The 16,810-nt window shown below is 37.2% G+C and overlaps 3 protein-coding genes across 3 annotated transcripts; all 3 read left to right on the plus strand.

The window, feature by feature from the left end:
- The first annotated feature begins 2,439 nt into the window (after window positions 1–2,439).
- LOC128362806 (uncharacterized) lies at window positions 2,440–6,238 on the plus strand. The gene is made up of 5 exons (XM_053323657.1): window positions 2,440–2,482; window positions 2,664–2,987; window positions 3,142–3,507; window positions 3,611–3,730; window positions 6,162–6,238. Exons 1-5 carry the CDS (start codon window positions 2,440–2,442, stop codon window positions 6,236–6,238), a joined length of 930 nt encoding a protein of 309 aa, XP_053179632.1.
- A 2,710-nt stretch (window positions 6,239–8,948) lies between these two features.
- Window positions 8,949–10,823, plus strand: LOC128363326 (uncharacterized). The gene is made up of 6 exons (XM_053324289.1): window positions 8,949–8,991; window positions 9,125–9,448; window positions 9,591–9,956; window positions 10,068–10,184; window positions 10,528–10,589; window positions 10,704–10,823. Exons 1-6 carry the CDS (start codon window positions 8,949–8,951, stop codon window positions 10,821–10,823), a joined length of 1,032 nt encoding a protein of 343 aa, XP_053180264.1.
- Window positions 10,824–14,618: 3,795 nt separating this feature from the next.
- LOC128362807 (uncharacterized) lies at window positions 14,619–16,497 on the plus strand. Its single transcript, XM_053323659.1, has 6 exons — window positions 14,619–14,661; window positions 14,817–15,137; window positions 15,223–15,588; window positions 15,700–15,822; window positions 16,202–16,263; window positions 16,378–16,497. Exons 1-6 carry the CDS (start codon window positions 14,619–14,621, stop codon window positions 16,495–16,497), a joined length of 1,035 nt encoding a protein of 344 aa, XP_053179634.1.
- The last annotated feature ends 313 nt before the right edge of the window (window positions 16,498–16,810 follow it).

Consider the following 16,810-nt stretch of genomic DNA (forward strand, 5'->3'; position numbering starts at 1 on the left):
TGCCAGCTGTGGTTTCCTTCTTCATCAAGACAAGAGACAACCAATTATATACTACACCTACTATCAACATGGTCATAAATACCAGGTTCTCCATGTTAGCAGATGGGATATGAACAAAAAAAAAAAATAGTAAACACTATGTGTTGATTCTGCTAGTTGTGTGTGTTAGTTTACTGCTAACCAAGCTCGACATTAAACTTGTTGTCTCGGACTGTATTGCTAATAAAACTTTCAAATGAACTGTTACTTTACTGATCACGTTACCTACTTTAGCTTCAGCTAAAACCCGGTGTATAAGATGCGCCTTAAACGCGTTTTTTGTTTCATTTAAAAGTGGGGTGCGTCTTATACACCAGTGTTTCCTGTACACCAGTAAAATGCAGGCAGAAGTTGGATCTGGATATGATTATAGTTATGTAAAAGGCCGTCCACACTAAGAATGATAACTATAACTATGAAGATAATGATGTGAGCATCCACAGGTATGACCTATAAACAGCAGTGTCGAGCACGCGCTGCACACTTTAGCTGTTTCAGCAGCTAATACAAATAGGTACCCTCCTGATGATTAATTCTATATGTTGTACGGAAAAGTAAAATTAGGCGGGTTCTCCAGCGGGTGCTGATTCAGTATGTTGATCAGAAGTATTTTGGGACACTAGTTCGGGACAGCAGCAGACATTGAAGCACAATATGCAAAGGCGCACAGATGTGCAGCTTTTATTAAGCTTTGGCGTCGACACACAGTATGAGCGCAGATCTGAAGAATAAACCATTCACTTACTTTGGTGTTTTTCCACTGGATGGAACAGAGGAACGCCTCGGGATCCCCTGGGAAGAGCTGGACGAAGTGGCTGGGGAGAGGCAAGTCTGGGCGTCCTTGCTTAGGCTGCTGCCCCCGTGACCCGACTCTGGATAAGTGGAAGAAGACGGTACGGTACGGAACAGAGGATGATACTTTGTTTGACTCTGGGACTGACATAGAGTCCAGGGACAGCGAGCCTTGCAATGACTCGGGCATAATATTAGCGCACAGCGACAGCACTGATGAAGTTTTTGGGACTTGAGTAAGAATACAGGTACACACTGTACCAAATATAGGTTACCATGTTCTTTTAAAAGGTTTAATTGAAACTCATGGCCTAATCTGAACCCGGTCTGATTTAATATACCGGTCCAGTTCAGTTAAGCAAATCATTACCGGACCATTAACCATTACAGACATCCCAACTCCCCCGGAAGTTCCGGGAGTCTCCCACATATGTGTGTGTGATTGATCATGTAGTGTGTGCATGAGAGTGTGAGTGTGTGTGTGTGGATCGCCCCCCTGGAACACCAGAGGCTCCCTGAAATGAGTTTGAGGTGTAATATGTTTGTTTTGATTGTGTTTCACATAATTGAAAAGGTTTTGGAGTATAAACATATGTGTTTATAAATCAACAGCTACTGGTGCATTCAAAGAAACCAGTCTTTAATAGAAAAGAGTTTTTCCCAGCAAGATACCCAAGATAGACTGCATATTATACATCGTCTAACTGATGGTCTCATCTTCATTTTGATTAACTCTTGGAGGAAATACCTGTCTTTGTTGCTGCTAAATGCTATACTATGTTCACCAGCTAGTCTCAAACTGTGTCTGCTTGTGCTGAGCAGGTAGTGCACAGTGAGGTTTTAGTGCTATTTTGCATAAAGTGGATGTCTGCTGCAGCTAAAAGTGCCGCTATGAATGATGAAACTAAACTGAAAGGTTGTGACCAAGTAAGCTAAACAATGACCTGAAAGTCATTATAAAGCTTGCCAGGCGAGGTTAACGGAAGGTTTGTATGGTTAGTATGAGTGACGTGTGGATTATAGCCTAATGACACTTTCCCTCATAACTAGTTTTACATTATACTTTTTTAATCCAGTTTTTTTGTTTCTGTACTAGTTTGTCTTTAAAGTATATTTGGTCTGTCTGAAACTTGTTTATAGTATCTTGTCTTTTTTCCTTTTTCATAATCGTCAAATTTCTTTTCTGATACTGTTTTACACAGTTTGTTCCAGTAAAATCCTCACAGTCTACTCTTGTATTCAAACACTTTTAGAAGAGTGTTTAGCTCACTGCAGAACTATGCACCTACATGCAGAGTGAGGGAAGAAGCTGGACATGCCTACCGAAGATGAAAAGCACTACGAGATGAGATCATAAAATTAATTTAAAACAAAAATCTTTGAGATTATCATTAAAATAGCAACATGAACAGTGAGCAATAAGAGGTGAAATATGCTTCACAAAGATCAGGATGAGACCAATGTGACAGGAAGTGCAATTTGAGTCTAGATTCTGTGTTAACCTATCAGACACTTTTCTCAGTGTGACAAACAGATCGTGGCCACGTCACATCCCCTCCTTTATTCACTTAAAAACCAACAAGGTTTCTAACAATAGACAAAGTCAAGATGATTGTGTTGTGGGTAACACTGCTTGTCCTTCATCAAGCATGTAAGTATCGTCTAATTCTGTGTATTCTGTATACAGTTAAGAACTTTTATGTCAACAACATGTTTGGAGGTTGATATGTCATCTATCTACATTATACATTTTCTACATCATACAATATTATAAATTTATTATTAGTTATTATTTACAATGTCTTGTGTTTTATATTTTTCATTGAATTCAGATACGCTGATTCCAGTGATCACGGTTCAACTTGGTGAACCTGCAAGCTTGACATGTGCTTTCTCTGATGAGTTCAGCAGTAAAGATCTCTACTGGTACAAGCAGAGCGCCGGTGATACTCTGAAATTAATTGTGAAACTGACTCAATATATAACAACTGAGTATGCACCAGAGTTTTCTTCCTCAAAATTGAAGGCACATAGAGATAAGAATATTAGTAACCTGACCATTTTGAGGACAACCCAAGAAGACGAGGGAATGTACCACTGTGGAGCCACTGACTGGATTAATATTGAATGGAGCGGGACATATTTGTTAGTAAAAGGTAAAAATGTGATCTATTTTAATTTAACTTTAGTGTCACTAAATTTCACAATTTTATTACAAAACTTTTTTTTTTATTTGAGATATACTTTAATACCAGTTTTCAAAATATGTGTCAAGGTCTTAAATTTTTAACATAGTTTTACATTACACAGGAAACAGTGAAAGGACATCAAACTATACTGTTGTTCAGGGGTCAACAGTATCTGATCCAGTCCATCCAGGAGACTCTGTGACTCTCCAGTGTTCAATCCTCTCTGACTCTGGGAACAAGATGTGTTCAGGAGGACACAGTGTTTACTGGTTCAGAACCGGATCAGATGGATCTCACTCAGACTTCATCTACACTGATGGAAGTAGCCCTGATGAATGTAGAAAGAAATCTGACATGAATTTGTCTCCAAAGAGCTGTGACTATCACTTCTCTAAAAACATCAGCTCCTATGATGCTGGGACTTATTACTGTGCTGTGGCCACATGTGGAAAGATATTATTTGGAAATATAACTAAACTGGAAGTTGGTATGATTTGGTGTTCAATAATGAAAATAATACTAAAATTATGTTGCTATAATCTTGACTTGAGAAACATTGACAAGTCTTTCTTTTTTGTCTTGTTTTCTAGTGCAAACAACACATTCACTATTTATTGGAATAGTGATATTAACAGTCTGCTTGGCCGTTTCTGTTGTTGCAAATATCGTCTTCATCTGCAACCGAAGTCTAAGAAGTGAACAATATAAAGGTAAGTGTTGTCACAATATATCATTAATGAACTGTTGCATTCAAAAGACGAACATTTAAGTCTTCATAGAGCTTGTTGATCATCAAAACTCTGCCAGTAACGATATTTTATCAGATTAATTAAATACAATTTCCACATTTTGGATTTTAATTTTACATTATACTAAAGAGCCAGATTAACTGCGAATCTACCAATATTTGTTTTTATGATTTCATTCATCTTCAGGAAAGGAAAGCACTATTTCAGAAGTTCAACATGACAACTTGCGCCAACCAGTACATGATATTGTGAGTAAATATACAAAATGATATTTACTGTTATTCCATTAAAGCGACTGTATATTTATATCACTGTATGTGTATGCACAGTATAAATACACATCTACGTCCTTTGCTGCACAGACTGAAGCTGATGACACAATGAACTACGCTGCACTGAATTTCTCTGAAAGAAAAGCAAAGAGAGGAAGAAAGAAGAGAGAGTTTTCAGAGGACAGTGTGTACTCTCAAGTTAAATGTTGATAATATTGAGCTCTTGAATCTGTGGGTGATTGTTTTGTTGTATTTTCTTAACTTATTATGAAATATTAGAGCTTGCTCAGTTACTGTATTATTGACAATATTACTGACTACCACAGCCTAAAATGTCTTTTTCTCGCATTCTTTACATATAATTACATATTTGATTTTTAATCTTATTAACACAAAATGTAATGTTTGAAAAGTGCTTGATGTCTTCCATGTGAAATACTAACTGTGGTTTGAGTCTGAAACACATTCACTTTGGCGATATGAAATAAAATACAAACACAAACTACTCTTTTCCCTTTAAATATGTACCAAGATGCATTTTGTTGTAGTTTCTAGGTGCACTTGTTTTATCTGTGTGAACACTGAATCTGTATGAGACACAGAGACGACTGTTACTGTTAACACAGACCAACAAACCATCACTCACTCCTGCTACACAGGTGTTAAAACAAACACCATGCTTAAGCTAGCAGGCAGACTGGAGCCACTTTCATGGGTCAGATGAATGAATAAAAATTCAGAGGCTGATATATGACATTAACTGGCAACTGTGTCATCAAATAATCTGACAGACAATTTCAGCGAAGTAAGTGGCTAAAAAAGCTCATCAGTGAAGCCCCATAGTCAAAATAGAAACTGTATTTAGGATTACTATAGGCTTTTTATTCTTTTTTTTTTTTAAACACGGCCTTAAGTGTAATACAACCATTGCCTTGGGCGTAGTGTGTGGTAGAATTCATTGTGCAAGACCATGAGTAAGCAAACTGCACCACTATATTTCATGTTGGTTCATCTATGAGTTTGACAAGTCACTTGGTGTAGGTGTAGATTTCTGAGTGGAGCAAAAAAAAAAACACTATCAGAAGAGGAAGGAAAATAAGGACATTTAATGCCAAATGGTGATCAGGTTGTGAGGGGCTTCTGGAAAAAAATGGATTGCAGAACCTGTTTGGAAATACAAGACAAACCATTTTGTGGTCGGGACAAATAATTTCAGGGTGGTAGCTGTAAAAGAGTTTTATTATGCTATATTTTTTATGTCTTATCTTACTAAAACTTACATTTACTACAACTTACACTGAGAATGGATCAAATTAAATCAAAAAGGGAAAAAAATAAATATTTGGGCCTTTGATCATTTCATTTAAAACCGTTTATTTCAGTGGCCTACATTTTACATTTTTGCCCGGTCCTTTTTTGGGCCAGCCTGCTGAAAATTTTGCCTATAGCAGCTCAAAAAAACCACAAAAAACCCCCGAATCAGGGCACCAAGCAAAAGGGTGGGTGTTATTGATGAAAATGGATAGGTAACCTGTGCAGAGGGTTCTGATACAACGGATGCGGAGGTCTGAAGTGAGAGATGAACATTTTGACAGAGGATGTGGTTTGGCTTTGCCTTTGATTAACATGCTGATATGTGAGTGAAACAAGCTCAGACATGGCGCTCCAGAGGACAGTTTAATGATAAAGTTGATTCCTCTGATACAGACTTGAATTGTGGTTGATTTGATCTTAAGGATAGAGTGGGCATAAGTGATGAAGGTCAGAACATTGAGTGATGGAAACGGGAGGCCGTAGGATGCGTGGAAGGTCTTAAAGCAGTTCCACCCAGTCAGGCAAGATAAAAGGGGTCGAGGAGCATGGCTGTTGAGGATGGTATGGACTAGGTGTTCCAGTTGTAGGTTTAGTTGAAGATGGTGGCTGAAAACTGTGGGATTGGATGTGGGAGCTGGTTGGCGACTGGTGCCAAGTGTCTGAATTCCTGAAATGAGAAATGAGAGTGTAAAATTGAAGAAGAATCAACAATTGGTTTAATCATTTTAATCTAAAATGTGCATGTGGGATTATTGCTTTTGCCTCATACACTATGTGTCTTATGGAATGTGTTTTGTTATCTTTAGGAGGCCCATTGCTCTTCTTCTATCTTGGCCTATGTCCAAATAAGGTAGAAGGCATGGAAGAGAAAAATCATTTATGACCTAAGGGCCCTTGTTTTGGGGCTGTATGACCAGTGTAAGACTTGCATATGCATATATGTTCTGCTCCGTGGTCATCTTCTATTGGGTAAAATCATATAGGCTGATAAGTTTGACAAATTACAGATGATTTCTTTGTTCTCTCAGAAACTACAGTACAGTAGTTTAGGCATACTTTTTGCTCGTTGAGATGAGCTGGTGTCATTCTGTATGTATGCTGTCTCCTTATTGTACAATAATAATTGTTTAATCTTCAACCTAGGAGTATTTGTGTATTATTGCAGTTTGTGGAAAGTGTTTTCAGACAATTTCCACGACAAGAGAGTGAGTCAGCCACAGTGTTTTTGAAGCCAGGTATATGATGTGCTTGAATGGTGAACTGTCGCTGTGCTAGCATGAGGGTGAGCTTTCGCATGAATGGCATCATTTCCAAGCTACGTGAGTGACCTGTTGATGATGTCTACTACTGTGCTACTTATCAGAGTAGATGGTGATGTTCATCTTTGAGCATTCGTGCTCCCGAAGAATGGCTGCAATGATTATTGGGTACATTTCGTATATATAATGGATGATGGAGTTAAAGATGAGAATTTGGGAGGCCATTATATCTTATCATATCTTCGGGCCTGGAGACATTTTTGTTGTAGAAGAAAGAAATGCTGTTCCATGATGACAGAAACTGGTGCCTCAGTTTTAATTCCATCCTGCATGTGTTGTCCAACACGATGTGGTCATTGAGGGATGGAACAGAAGCAGCTACGGTAAGGAGATATGTTAGGTAGCTTGGCTTTGATGGATGATACAATTGGCTTTGTTGAGGTGGCCTAGCAAAGAAAGCAGCTGGCCTTTAGTGTACTGGTGAGCCAAGAGGAAGTTGGAGATAAGGACTGACTGTAGGAGGCAAGCTGCAGAAAACAGCGGGGCTTTGTCTTAGCACGGCTGGAGCATGAGGCAAAGGAGTGGCAAGTGTGCATGCTATGGTAGCGTGGGATGGGGCACCATGCGATTCACAGTTAAGTGAAGAATGGGTTGTAAAGACTTGGCAGTACAGTTCAGGATTTAAAGTATCTCAGTATGTCTCCTGATTGTATTGTTGGACTCTTCCAGCAGTTTGGGACACAAAAAGAACGTGATAGGTATTGTTACACAGAAACCACACGGCATGTAACGGGTATAAAAACCATTGCCTCCGAATCACAAGGCCAGATCAAGGATCGTGGATAAGTAATCATCGAACTCCGACCTTCTGTCTGGAAAAGCTGAAAAGCAGGAAATGAAGGAGGTTGGCCAGTTGTGTCCCCTGGGGCCGCTGGTGATGGTGTGGTCAGAGACAATGAGGTCGATGCCATTGGAGGGGAGCCGCGGTGTCCACTGGAGATGGGACAGCAAAAGAAATAGCCAGAGAAGAAGAAGGGATACGGGGATGGAGGCGTGCATGCGTATGGGACAATAGTGAATATTGGGGATGACTAAAAGAATGGAGCAGCTTAGGATTTGTGTGAGCTGACACTGAGTGTGAAACACCCTGGCTCTCTGCGAGAGCAGCTGTGGACGGGTCTATCTGTTCAGCCCCGCACTGCGCAATGACATTGTGGCTGAGGGGCACGGAGGGAGAGTGTGGTTTTATCCATGTAAAGTTGCTTCAGACAGGTGACAGTCCAGTCCTATGTTTTTGGAGCTGTTGAATGGTGGGGAAATTGGTGGTGGAGTGATGGCTGGCCACGGTAACTTCACCGGTGCTCTGGGCTCTGGGGACGAGCAGCATCCCTTGAACGCTGTGTGCGGGAACTTCCCCTGGAGTCGCCACAAGGTGATTCCTTGATGACAGTGGCGTTATCAGAGGAAGAGGGTCGAGGGCTGAGGGAACTTCGATGGCTGAGAGTAACCGTGGTTGCCAAAAAGACTGGATCTCCAATGATGGCTCCGGGACTGTGGGAATCGGCTGATAGTTGAGGAATAGGTAAAATTCTCCTGATCCATGGTGATCTAAGGTCTGATTTTTAAGGTTGAACGCTATCAGTGTGAGTGATGCCTCTCACATTAGACATTGTTATTTGACACAGTATTGATTATAGCTTCATTAATATTGATCTGCACTGTTACTTTCTTTCATCATACATGTAGGACAACATAACTAGTTTAACATTATACTTTTATGAATCCAGTTTTTTTGTTTCTGTACTAGTTTGTCTTTAAAGTATGTTTGGTCTGACACTTATTTATGGTATCTTGTCTCTTCTCATTCATAATCAATATCATCAAAGTTCTTTTCTGATACTGTTTTGCCCAGTTTGTTCCAGTAAAATCCTCACAGCCCACTCTTGTCTTAAAACACTGTTAGAAGTGTGTTTGGCTCACTGCAGAGCTGTACACCTACATGCAGAGGGAGGACAGAATCTGCACATGCCTGCCAAAGATGAAAAACATCACAAGACTAGGGCAGAAATGGAAGAGATCACAAAATTCATTAAAAACACAAATCTTTGAGATTATCATTAAAATAACAGTGTGAACAGTGAACAATGAGAGGTGAAATATGTTTCACAAGAAACAAGATGAGACCATTATGACAGGAAGTGCACTTTGAGTCTAGATTCTGTGATAACCAATCACATGCATTTCTCAGTGTGACATACAGATCGTGGCCACGTCACATCCCCTCCTTTATTCACTGAAAAACCAACAAGGTTTCTAACAATAGACAAAGTCAAGATGATCGTGTTGTGGGTAACACTGCTTGTCCTTCATCAAGGATGTAAGTATCGTCTAATTCTGTGCTTTCTGTGTACACATAAGAATTTGCATGTCAACAAAATGTTTGGATGTTCATATGTACTTCTTCTGTAAAGTGCACATGTCATGTTTTTTATATTTTTCATATAATTCAGATACGCTGATTCCAGTGATCACGGTTCAACTTGGTGAACCTGCAAACTTCACGTGTGCTTTGTCTGATGAGCTCAGCAGGAAAAATGTCCACTGGTACAAGCAGAGCGCCGGTGATACTCTGAAATTAATTGTGAAACTGAGTCAGTATGAAGAACCTGAGTATGCACCAGAGTTTTCTCCTTCAAAATTGAAGGCACATAGAGATAAAAATATTAGTAACTTGACCATTTTGAGAACTACCCAAGAAGACGAGGGAATGTACCACTGTGGAGTCACTGACTGGATTAATACTGAATGGAGCGGGACATATTTGTTAGTAAAAGGTAATAATGTGATCTATTTTACTTTTACTTTAAAGTCTCACTGCAATTACCTATTTAATTATAAAATGTAAATTTATAATAGAGATGGTAGATAAATATGTGTCAAGGTATTACATTTCTAACATAGTTTTACATTACACAGGAAACAGTGAAAGGACATCAAACTATACTGTTGTTCAGGGGTCAACAGTATCTGATCCAGTCCATCCAGGAGACTCTGTGACTCTCCAGTGTTCAGTCCTCTCTGACTCTGGGAACAAGACGTGTTCAGGAGGACACAGTGTTTACTGGTTCAGAACCGGATCAAATGCATCTCACCCAGACTTCATCTACACTGATGGAAGTAGCCCTGATGAATGTAGAAAGAAATCTGACATGAATTTGTCTCCAAAGAGCTGTGACTATCACTTCTCTAAAAACATCAGCTCCTCTGATGCTGGGACTTATTACTGTGCTGTGGCCACATGTGGAAAGATATTATTTGGAAATGGAATTAACCAGGAACTTGGTATGATTTGGTGTTCAATAATGAAAATAATACTCAAATTATGTTGATAAAATGATGACTGATAAGAATCTTTAAGGAACCTTGACAAGTCTTTCTTTTTCAATTTTCTAGTGCAAACAACACATTCACTATTTATTGGAATAGTGATATTAACAGTCTGCTTGGCTGTTTCTGTTGTTGCAAATATCGTCTTCATCTGCAACCGAAGTGTGCGTGAGCAATATAAAGGTAAGTGTTGTAACTAACTAAATGCTTCTGTTACATAAAAATATGTTAATTTGAGGTATAACATTTTTATTAATTTATGAATATTATGTACAAGTTTGATCATGTCAAATCATGTCATATTGTATATCACTAATGAACTGTTGAAAAAAAGCATCAACATGCATTTAAAAGACAAATATTTAAGTCTCCATGGAGCTTGTTAATCATTAAACTCAGATTATTTTATCAGATTAATTAAATAAAATTTCCACATTTTGGATTTTAATTTTACATTATACTAAAAAACCAGATTAACTGTGAATCTACCAATATTTTTTTTTCTTATGATTTCATTCATCTTTAGGAAAGGAAAGCACTATTTCAGAAGCTCAACATGACAACTTGCGCCAACCAGTACATGATATTGTGAGTACATATACAAAATGATATTTACTGTTATTCCATTAAAGCGACTGTATATTTATGTCACTGTATGTGTATGCACAGTATAAATATACAACTACGTCCTTTACTGCACAGACTGAAGCTGATGACACAATGAACTACGCTGCACTGAATTTCTCTGAAAGAAAAGCAAAGAGAGGAAGAAAGAAGAGAGAGTTTTCAGAGGACAGTGTGTACTCTCAAGTTAAATGTTGATAATATTGAGCTTTTGAATCTGTGTGTGATTGTTTTGTTGTATTTTCTTAACTTATTATGAAATATTAGAGCTTGCTCAGTTACTGTATTATTGACAATATTACTGACTACCACAACTTATAATGTCCTTCTGTTACATTCTTTACATATAATTACATATTTGATTTTCTAGTTTATTAACACAATATTTGGTCTTTGGAAAATGCTTGATGTCTTAATCTGAAATGATAAATTGTTGCAATAAATAGTTTTTAACTAAATGGCTCAAATGCTTTCCATGTGAAATACTAACTATAATACGAGTCTGAAACATTCACTTTGCCAATATGAAATAAATAAAATTTGAAATGGAAACATACAGAATATAATAATATAAATACTGAAGAAAGAAACAGAGTACCACCTGGATCCTGACGTCTGTTCAGAAGAAGAAAGTTTTACAAAACAGAACACAAACTACTTTTTTCCCTTTAAATCAGTACCAATTTGCATTTTGTTGTAGGAGCACTTGTTTTATCTGTGCGAACACTGTATCTGTATGAGACACAGAGACGACTGTTACTGTTAACACAGACCAACCAATCATCGTTCCTTTCTGCTACACGGGTGATAAAACAAACAAAGTTGCTCTCATGGATGCTCATATACATCTACTTATGTCTTTGCATTGACTCTGTATGTAATCACTGTTCTGTCTGAAAAACCATTACATTTGATCATTTTGTCATTTTGCCAAATATGAACAAACAGATTGTATATGTATTCCTTTCACACTGGGTTGATTTTGTGATTATGCATTTATTTAGTTTTTTTTACGATCATTTACTGTTAACCAAACTAGCCATTAAACTAGTTGCGTGAGGCTGTGTTGCTAATACAACATTCAAATCAACTGTTACTTTATTGACCAACTGTAACCTACTTTACTTTTTCAACACGCATTGATTACAATTCCTATTTTTGGCCATTTGATGTCAGTGGAAACAAGTTGTGAACACAACACTTTTAAAAGTTATTAGCAGGGACTTTCATTTTGTGTTGATTTTAGCACCCCCTGTGGACAAAAGGAGAAGTGTTTTACCAAAATGAAGACTGCGTTTTCCATCAGCACCACCACTTCATGTCATATAATATTTGCTTGCATGCGCATTTGTCTTGGGAGCAAACGAAAGAAAGACAATACTTATTTTAAGTCATATTTTTCTTTTTAAACACTCTATATGAGATTCCAGCATTTACCACACCTTCCCACAGGTTTGTGCAGAGGTGTGGATGTGTTTGTTTCTGCTTTGGTTTCTTCATTGGCTCCCTATCAAATCGACTTTAAGATTCTACTCTTCACTTTCCAGATCCTTCACAACCTGTCACCATCATATCTCTCTGAACTTATTCACATCTACACACCTTCCCGAACTCTCCAATCCTCCTCTGCCAACTTAACCACTATGGGGTCAAGAGCCTTCAGATGATTATTCTTAACAAAGGAACTGGTGTGAAACAATGAGAAAATAATGTTTTATTTCTCAGATCTCTCTTTTGTTCTTAATACACCAGCACTCTCTTTTCATTCACTGTCTAGTTCGTTCGACCACCACTACCCTCCCTCTGCTGGTCATACAGAGGCATCATGAGATTGTTTCATAACCAGTTAAAACTACCTCATAATAACTTGTTAGATACTTGCTTAATTACATTAGGCAGCAAAATTATCATTCAGTTGGAGTCATGTTTCTGGTCATCTGGTAAATGTAGGTCCAATAGTCACTCTCTTTTAGCTCTGTTTTTTTATCTCGGCCAACTCAAGAGGGAAATACCTGAATCATTTGCAGCTAAATGCTTCACTATGTCCACCAGCTAGTTGCAAACTGTGTCTGTTTGTGCTGAACATGTAGTACACATTGTGTTTTTAGTGTATTTTTACAGGAAACAAACGCCTGCTGCAGCTGAAAACGGCGCTATAAGAATGGTGAAACAACACTGAAAAGTAGCGGGTCAAACAACTAAACAATGACTTGAAACCTATATGAACCCCTTTAAAGTCAAGGTTAAAAGAAGGTTCATCAGTATGTAGGGTTGCAAAGGGGTGGAAAGTTTCCGGTAAATTTCCAGAAAGTTTCCGGTAAATTTCCATGGGAAGTTAAGCTGGGGAATTTTGGAAATATTCCAAATTGGAAACTTTCCATGGGAATTATGGGAATTATGGGAATTAATGGGAATTAAATGGGAATTTATGGGAATTTATGGCAACTGAGGGTAATTTAGTGGAAAAGTATCATCATTTGATTGATTAATTGGATAAAAAAAGTCCACCCCTTCATTAAAAAACATTATTTTAAGTTGACGATAAAAAAAGGTGCACAATGTCGCTTGATGTCCCTGAGCTGTTGAAGTTATATTAAATTATACAATAATTTATAATTTAATATTAAAAAAGCAACTAAATGTTATTATTCTTAATGGTTTCACACACAACTCTGAAAAAATACAACAATGTGTCTGTGAAGCTACACATCCCTGAGGGGGATGTGTCCAATGTATCCTGGTGGAGATACAACTCATAAAATCCAAAATATACAAGATGTTTTTAAAACTATTAGTTATTGTTATTTACTTAGGTGCAAATGATATAACTAGTAACATCAAAGTTCCACTCCTGTCTGTTAAAGTGATATTTGCTGTATAAATTGTGGTTTTGACCAGTTTTATTTTTTCCACCATAAGGCTAAATATAGCACTTACACATAAAAATATCCCTAAATATATTACCATATAGTGTCATCAAAACCACAGGCTCAAAAGTGTGGCTTCAAGCTGTGTGCTCTGGGCTCAAAAGTGTGGTCTAGGATTGTAGAAATCATCTGTGCATGTGATGGAGGAATGCACAGTGCATGTAGGGGACGTGGTCTCAGTAGCCCGGCAGTAAACAGTATGCTATGTGAGCATATGATAGCATAGATATTCAACTGTACTGCATGATATCTGGTTGTTTTAGTCAGGATTATGCTAAAATATTATTTTACACAACTATATTTAAGTTCCCTAATAAGAACATACCTTCAGTTTAGTAAATTCCCAGTTTATTCCCGTTAATTCCCGTTAATTCCCGTTAATTCCCATTAATTCCCGTTAATTCCCATGGAAAGTTTCCAAGTTTGAAAATTCCCGGAATTTTGCAACCCTATCAGTATGAGTGATGCCTCTCACATTATTTGACACTATTGATTTTAGCCTTGTTACTGTTGATCTGCACTAATGTTACTTTCTGTCATCCTACATGTGGGACAACATAGCTAGTTTAACATTATACTTTTATGGTATCTTGTCTTTTTCTCATAATCAATATCATGAAATTTATATTTTTTACAGTTTTTTCACAGTTTGTTCCAGTAAAATCCTCATAGCCCACTCTTGTCTTCAAACTCTGTTAGAAGTGTATTTAGCTCGCTGCAGAGCTGTACACCTACATGCAGACTGAGGAAAGAAGTTGGACATGCATACCAAAGATAAAAAGCGCTACAAGATGAGAGAAGTAATGAAAAAGATCATACAATTAATTAATAACAAAAATATTTGAGATTATCATTAAAATAACAGTGTGAACAGTGAGCAATAAGAGGCTTTGCTTCACAAAGATCAGGATGAGACCAATGTGACAGGAAGTGCACTTTGAGTCTTGATTCTGTGATAACCAATCACATGCATTTCTCAGTGTGACATACAGATCGTGGCCACGTCACATCACCTCCTTTATTCACTGAAAAACCAACAAGGTTTCTAACAATAGACAAAGTCAAGATGATCGTGTTGTGGGTAACACTGCTTGTCCTTCATCAAGCATGTAAGTACTATCTAATTCTTTGCTTTCTGTATACAGTTAAGAAATTTCATGCCAATAAAATGTTGAGAGGTTCATACGTCATCTTTCTGTATAATACATTTTCTACATCATACAATAATTATTTACAATGTCTTCTATATTTTCATTGAATTCAGATGCGCTGATTCCAGTGATCACAGTTCAACTTGGTGAACCTGCAACCTTCACATGTGCTTTCTCTGATGATGACTTCAGCAGGATGAATTTCTACTGGTACAAGCAGAGTGCCGGTGATACTCTGAAATTAATTGTGAAACTGAGTACAAATCCTGAGTATGGACCAGGATTTTCTCCCTCAAGATTGGAGGCACATAAAGATAAGAATTTTATTAACTTGACCATTTTGAGGACAGTCCAAGAAGATGAGGGAATGTACCACTGTGAGGTCATGGACTGGATTAAAACCAAATGGAACGGGACATATTTGTCAGTAAAAGGTAATAATGTGATCTATTTTAATTTAACTTTAAACTAATTTTCAAAATGTGTGTCAAATTTTTAACATAGTTTTACATTACACAGGAAACAGTGAAAGGACATCAAACTATACTGTTGTTCAGCGGTCAACAGTATCTGATCCAATCCATCCAGGAGACTCTGTGACTCTCCAGTGTTCAGTCCTCTCTGACTCTGGGAACAAGACGTGTTCAGGAGGACACAGTGTTTACTGGTTCAGAACCGGATCAAATGGATCTCACCCAGACTTCATCTACACTGATGGAAGTAGCCCTGATGAATGTAGAAAGAAATCTGACATGAATTTGTCTCCAAAGAGCTGTGACTATCACTTCTCTAAAAACATCAGCTCCTCTGATGCTGGGACTTATTACTGTGCTGTGGCCACATGTGGAAAGATATTATTTGGAAATGGAACTAAACTGGAACTTGGTATGATTTGGTGTTCAATAATGAAAATAATACTCAAATTATGTTGATAAAATCATGATTGATAAATCTCTTTAAGGAACCTTGACAAGTCTCTTTTGTCTTGTTTTCTAGTGCAAACAACACATTCACTATTTATTGGAATAGTGATATTAACAGTCTGCTTGACTGTTTCTGTTGTTGCAAATATCGTCTTCATCTGCAACCAAAGTCTAAGAGTACGTGAACAATATAAAGGTAAGTGTTGTAACTAACTAAATGCTTCTGTTACATAAAAATATGTTAATTTGATGTACACCAGTTTTATTAATTTAAGCATATGAAGTACAAGTTTGAACAAATCTTTACAGTATTAAAGGGTTAAATGTGTCATATCATGTCATAATGTATATCATTAATGAACTGTTGAACAAAAGCAGCAACATGTGTTCAAAAGACAAACATTTAAGTCTCCATAGAGCTTGTTGATCATCAAAACTCTGCCGGTAACGATATTTTATCAGATTAATTAAATAAAATTTCCACATTTTGGATTTTAATTTTACATTATACTAAAAGGCCAGATTAACTGTGAATCTACCAAAATATTAGTTTTTATGATTCCATTCATCTTCAGGAAAGGAAAGCACTATTTCAGAAGCTCAACATGACAACTTGCGCCAACCAGTACATGAAATTGTGAGTAAATATACAAAATGATATTTACTGTTATTCCATTAAAGCGACTGTATATTTATATCACTGTATGTGTATGCACAGTATAAATATACAACTACGTCCTTTGCTACACAGACTGAAGCTGATGACACAATGAACTACGCTGCACTGAATTTCTCTGAAAGAAAAGCAAAGAGAGGAAGAAAGAAGAGAGAGTTTTCAGAGGACAGTGTGTACTCTCAAGTTAAATGTTGATAATATTCAGCTTTTGAATATGTGTATGATTGCTTTGTTGTATTTCTTTGACTAATTATGAAATATTAGAGCTTGCTCAGTTACTGTATTCTTGACAATATTACTGACTACCACAACTTATAATGTCCTTCTGTTACATTCTTTACATATAATTACATATTTGATTTTCTAGTTTATTAACACAATATTTGGTCTTTGGAAAATGCTTGATGTCTTAATCTGAAATTACTTGTAAAATGCTGCAATAAAAAAACTTTAAATAATTAGCTCAAATGCTCTCCATATGTAATACCAACTGTGTTTTGAGAATATG

Source organism: Scomber japonicus, chromosome 8 (genome assembly GCF_027409825.1).
Source record: "Scomber japonicus isolate fScoJap1 chromosome 8, fScoJap1.pri, whole genome shotgun sequence".
Taxonomy (NCBI): Eukaryota; Metazoa; Chordata; class Actinopteri; order Scombriformes; family Scombridae; genus Scomber; species Scomber japonicus.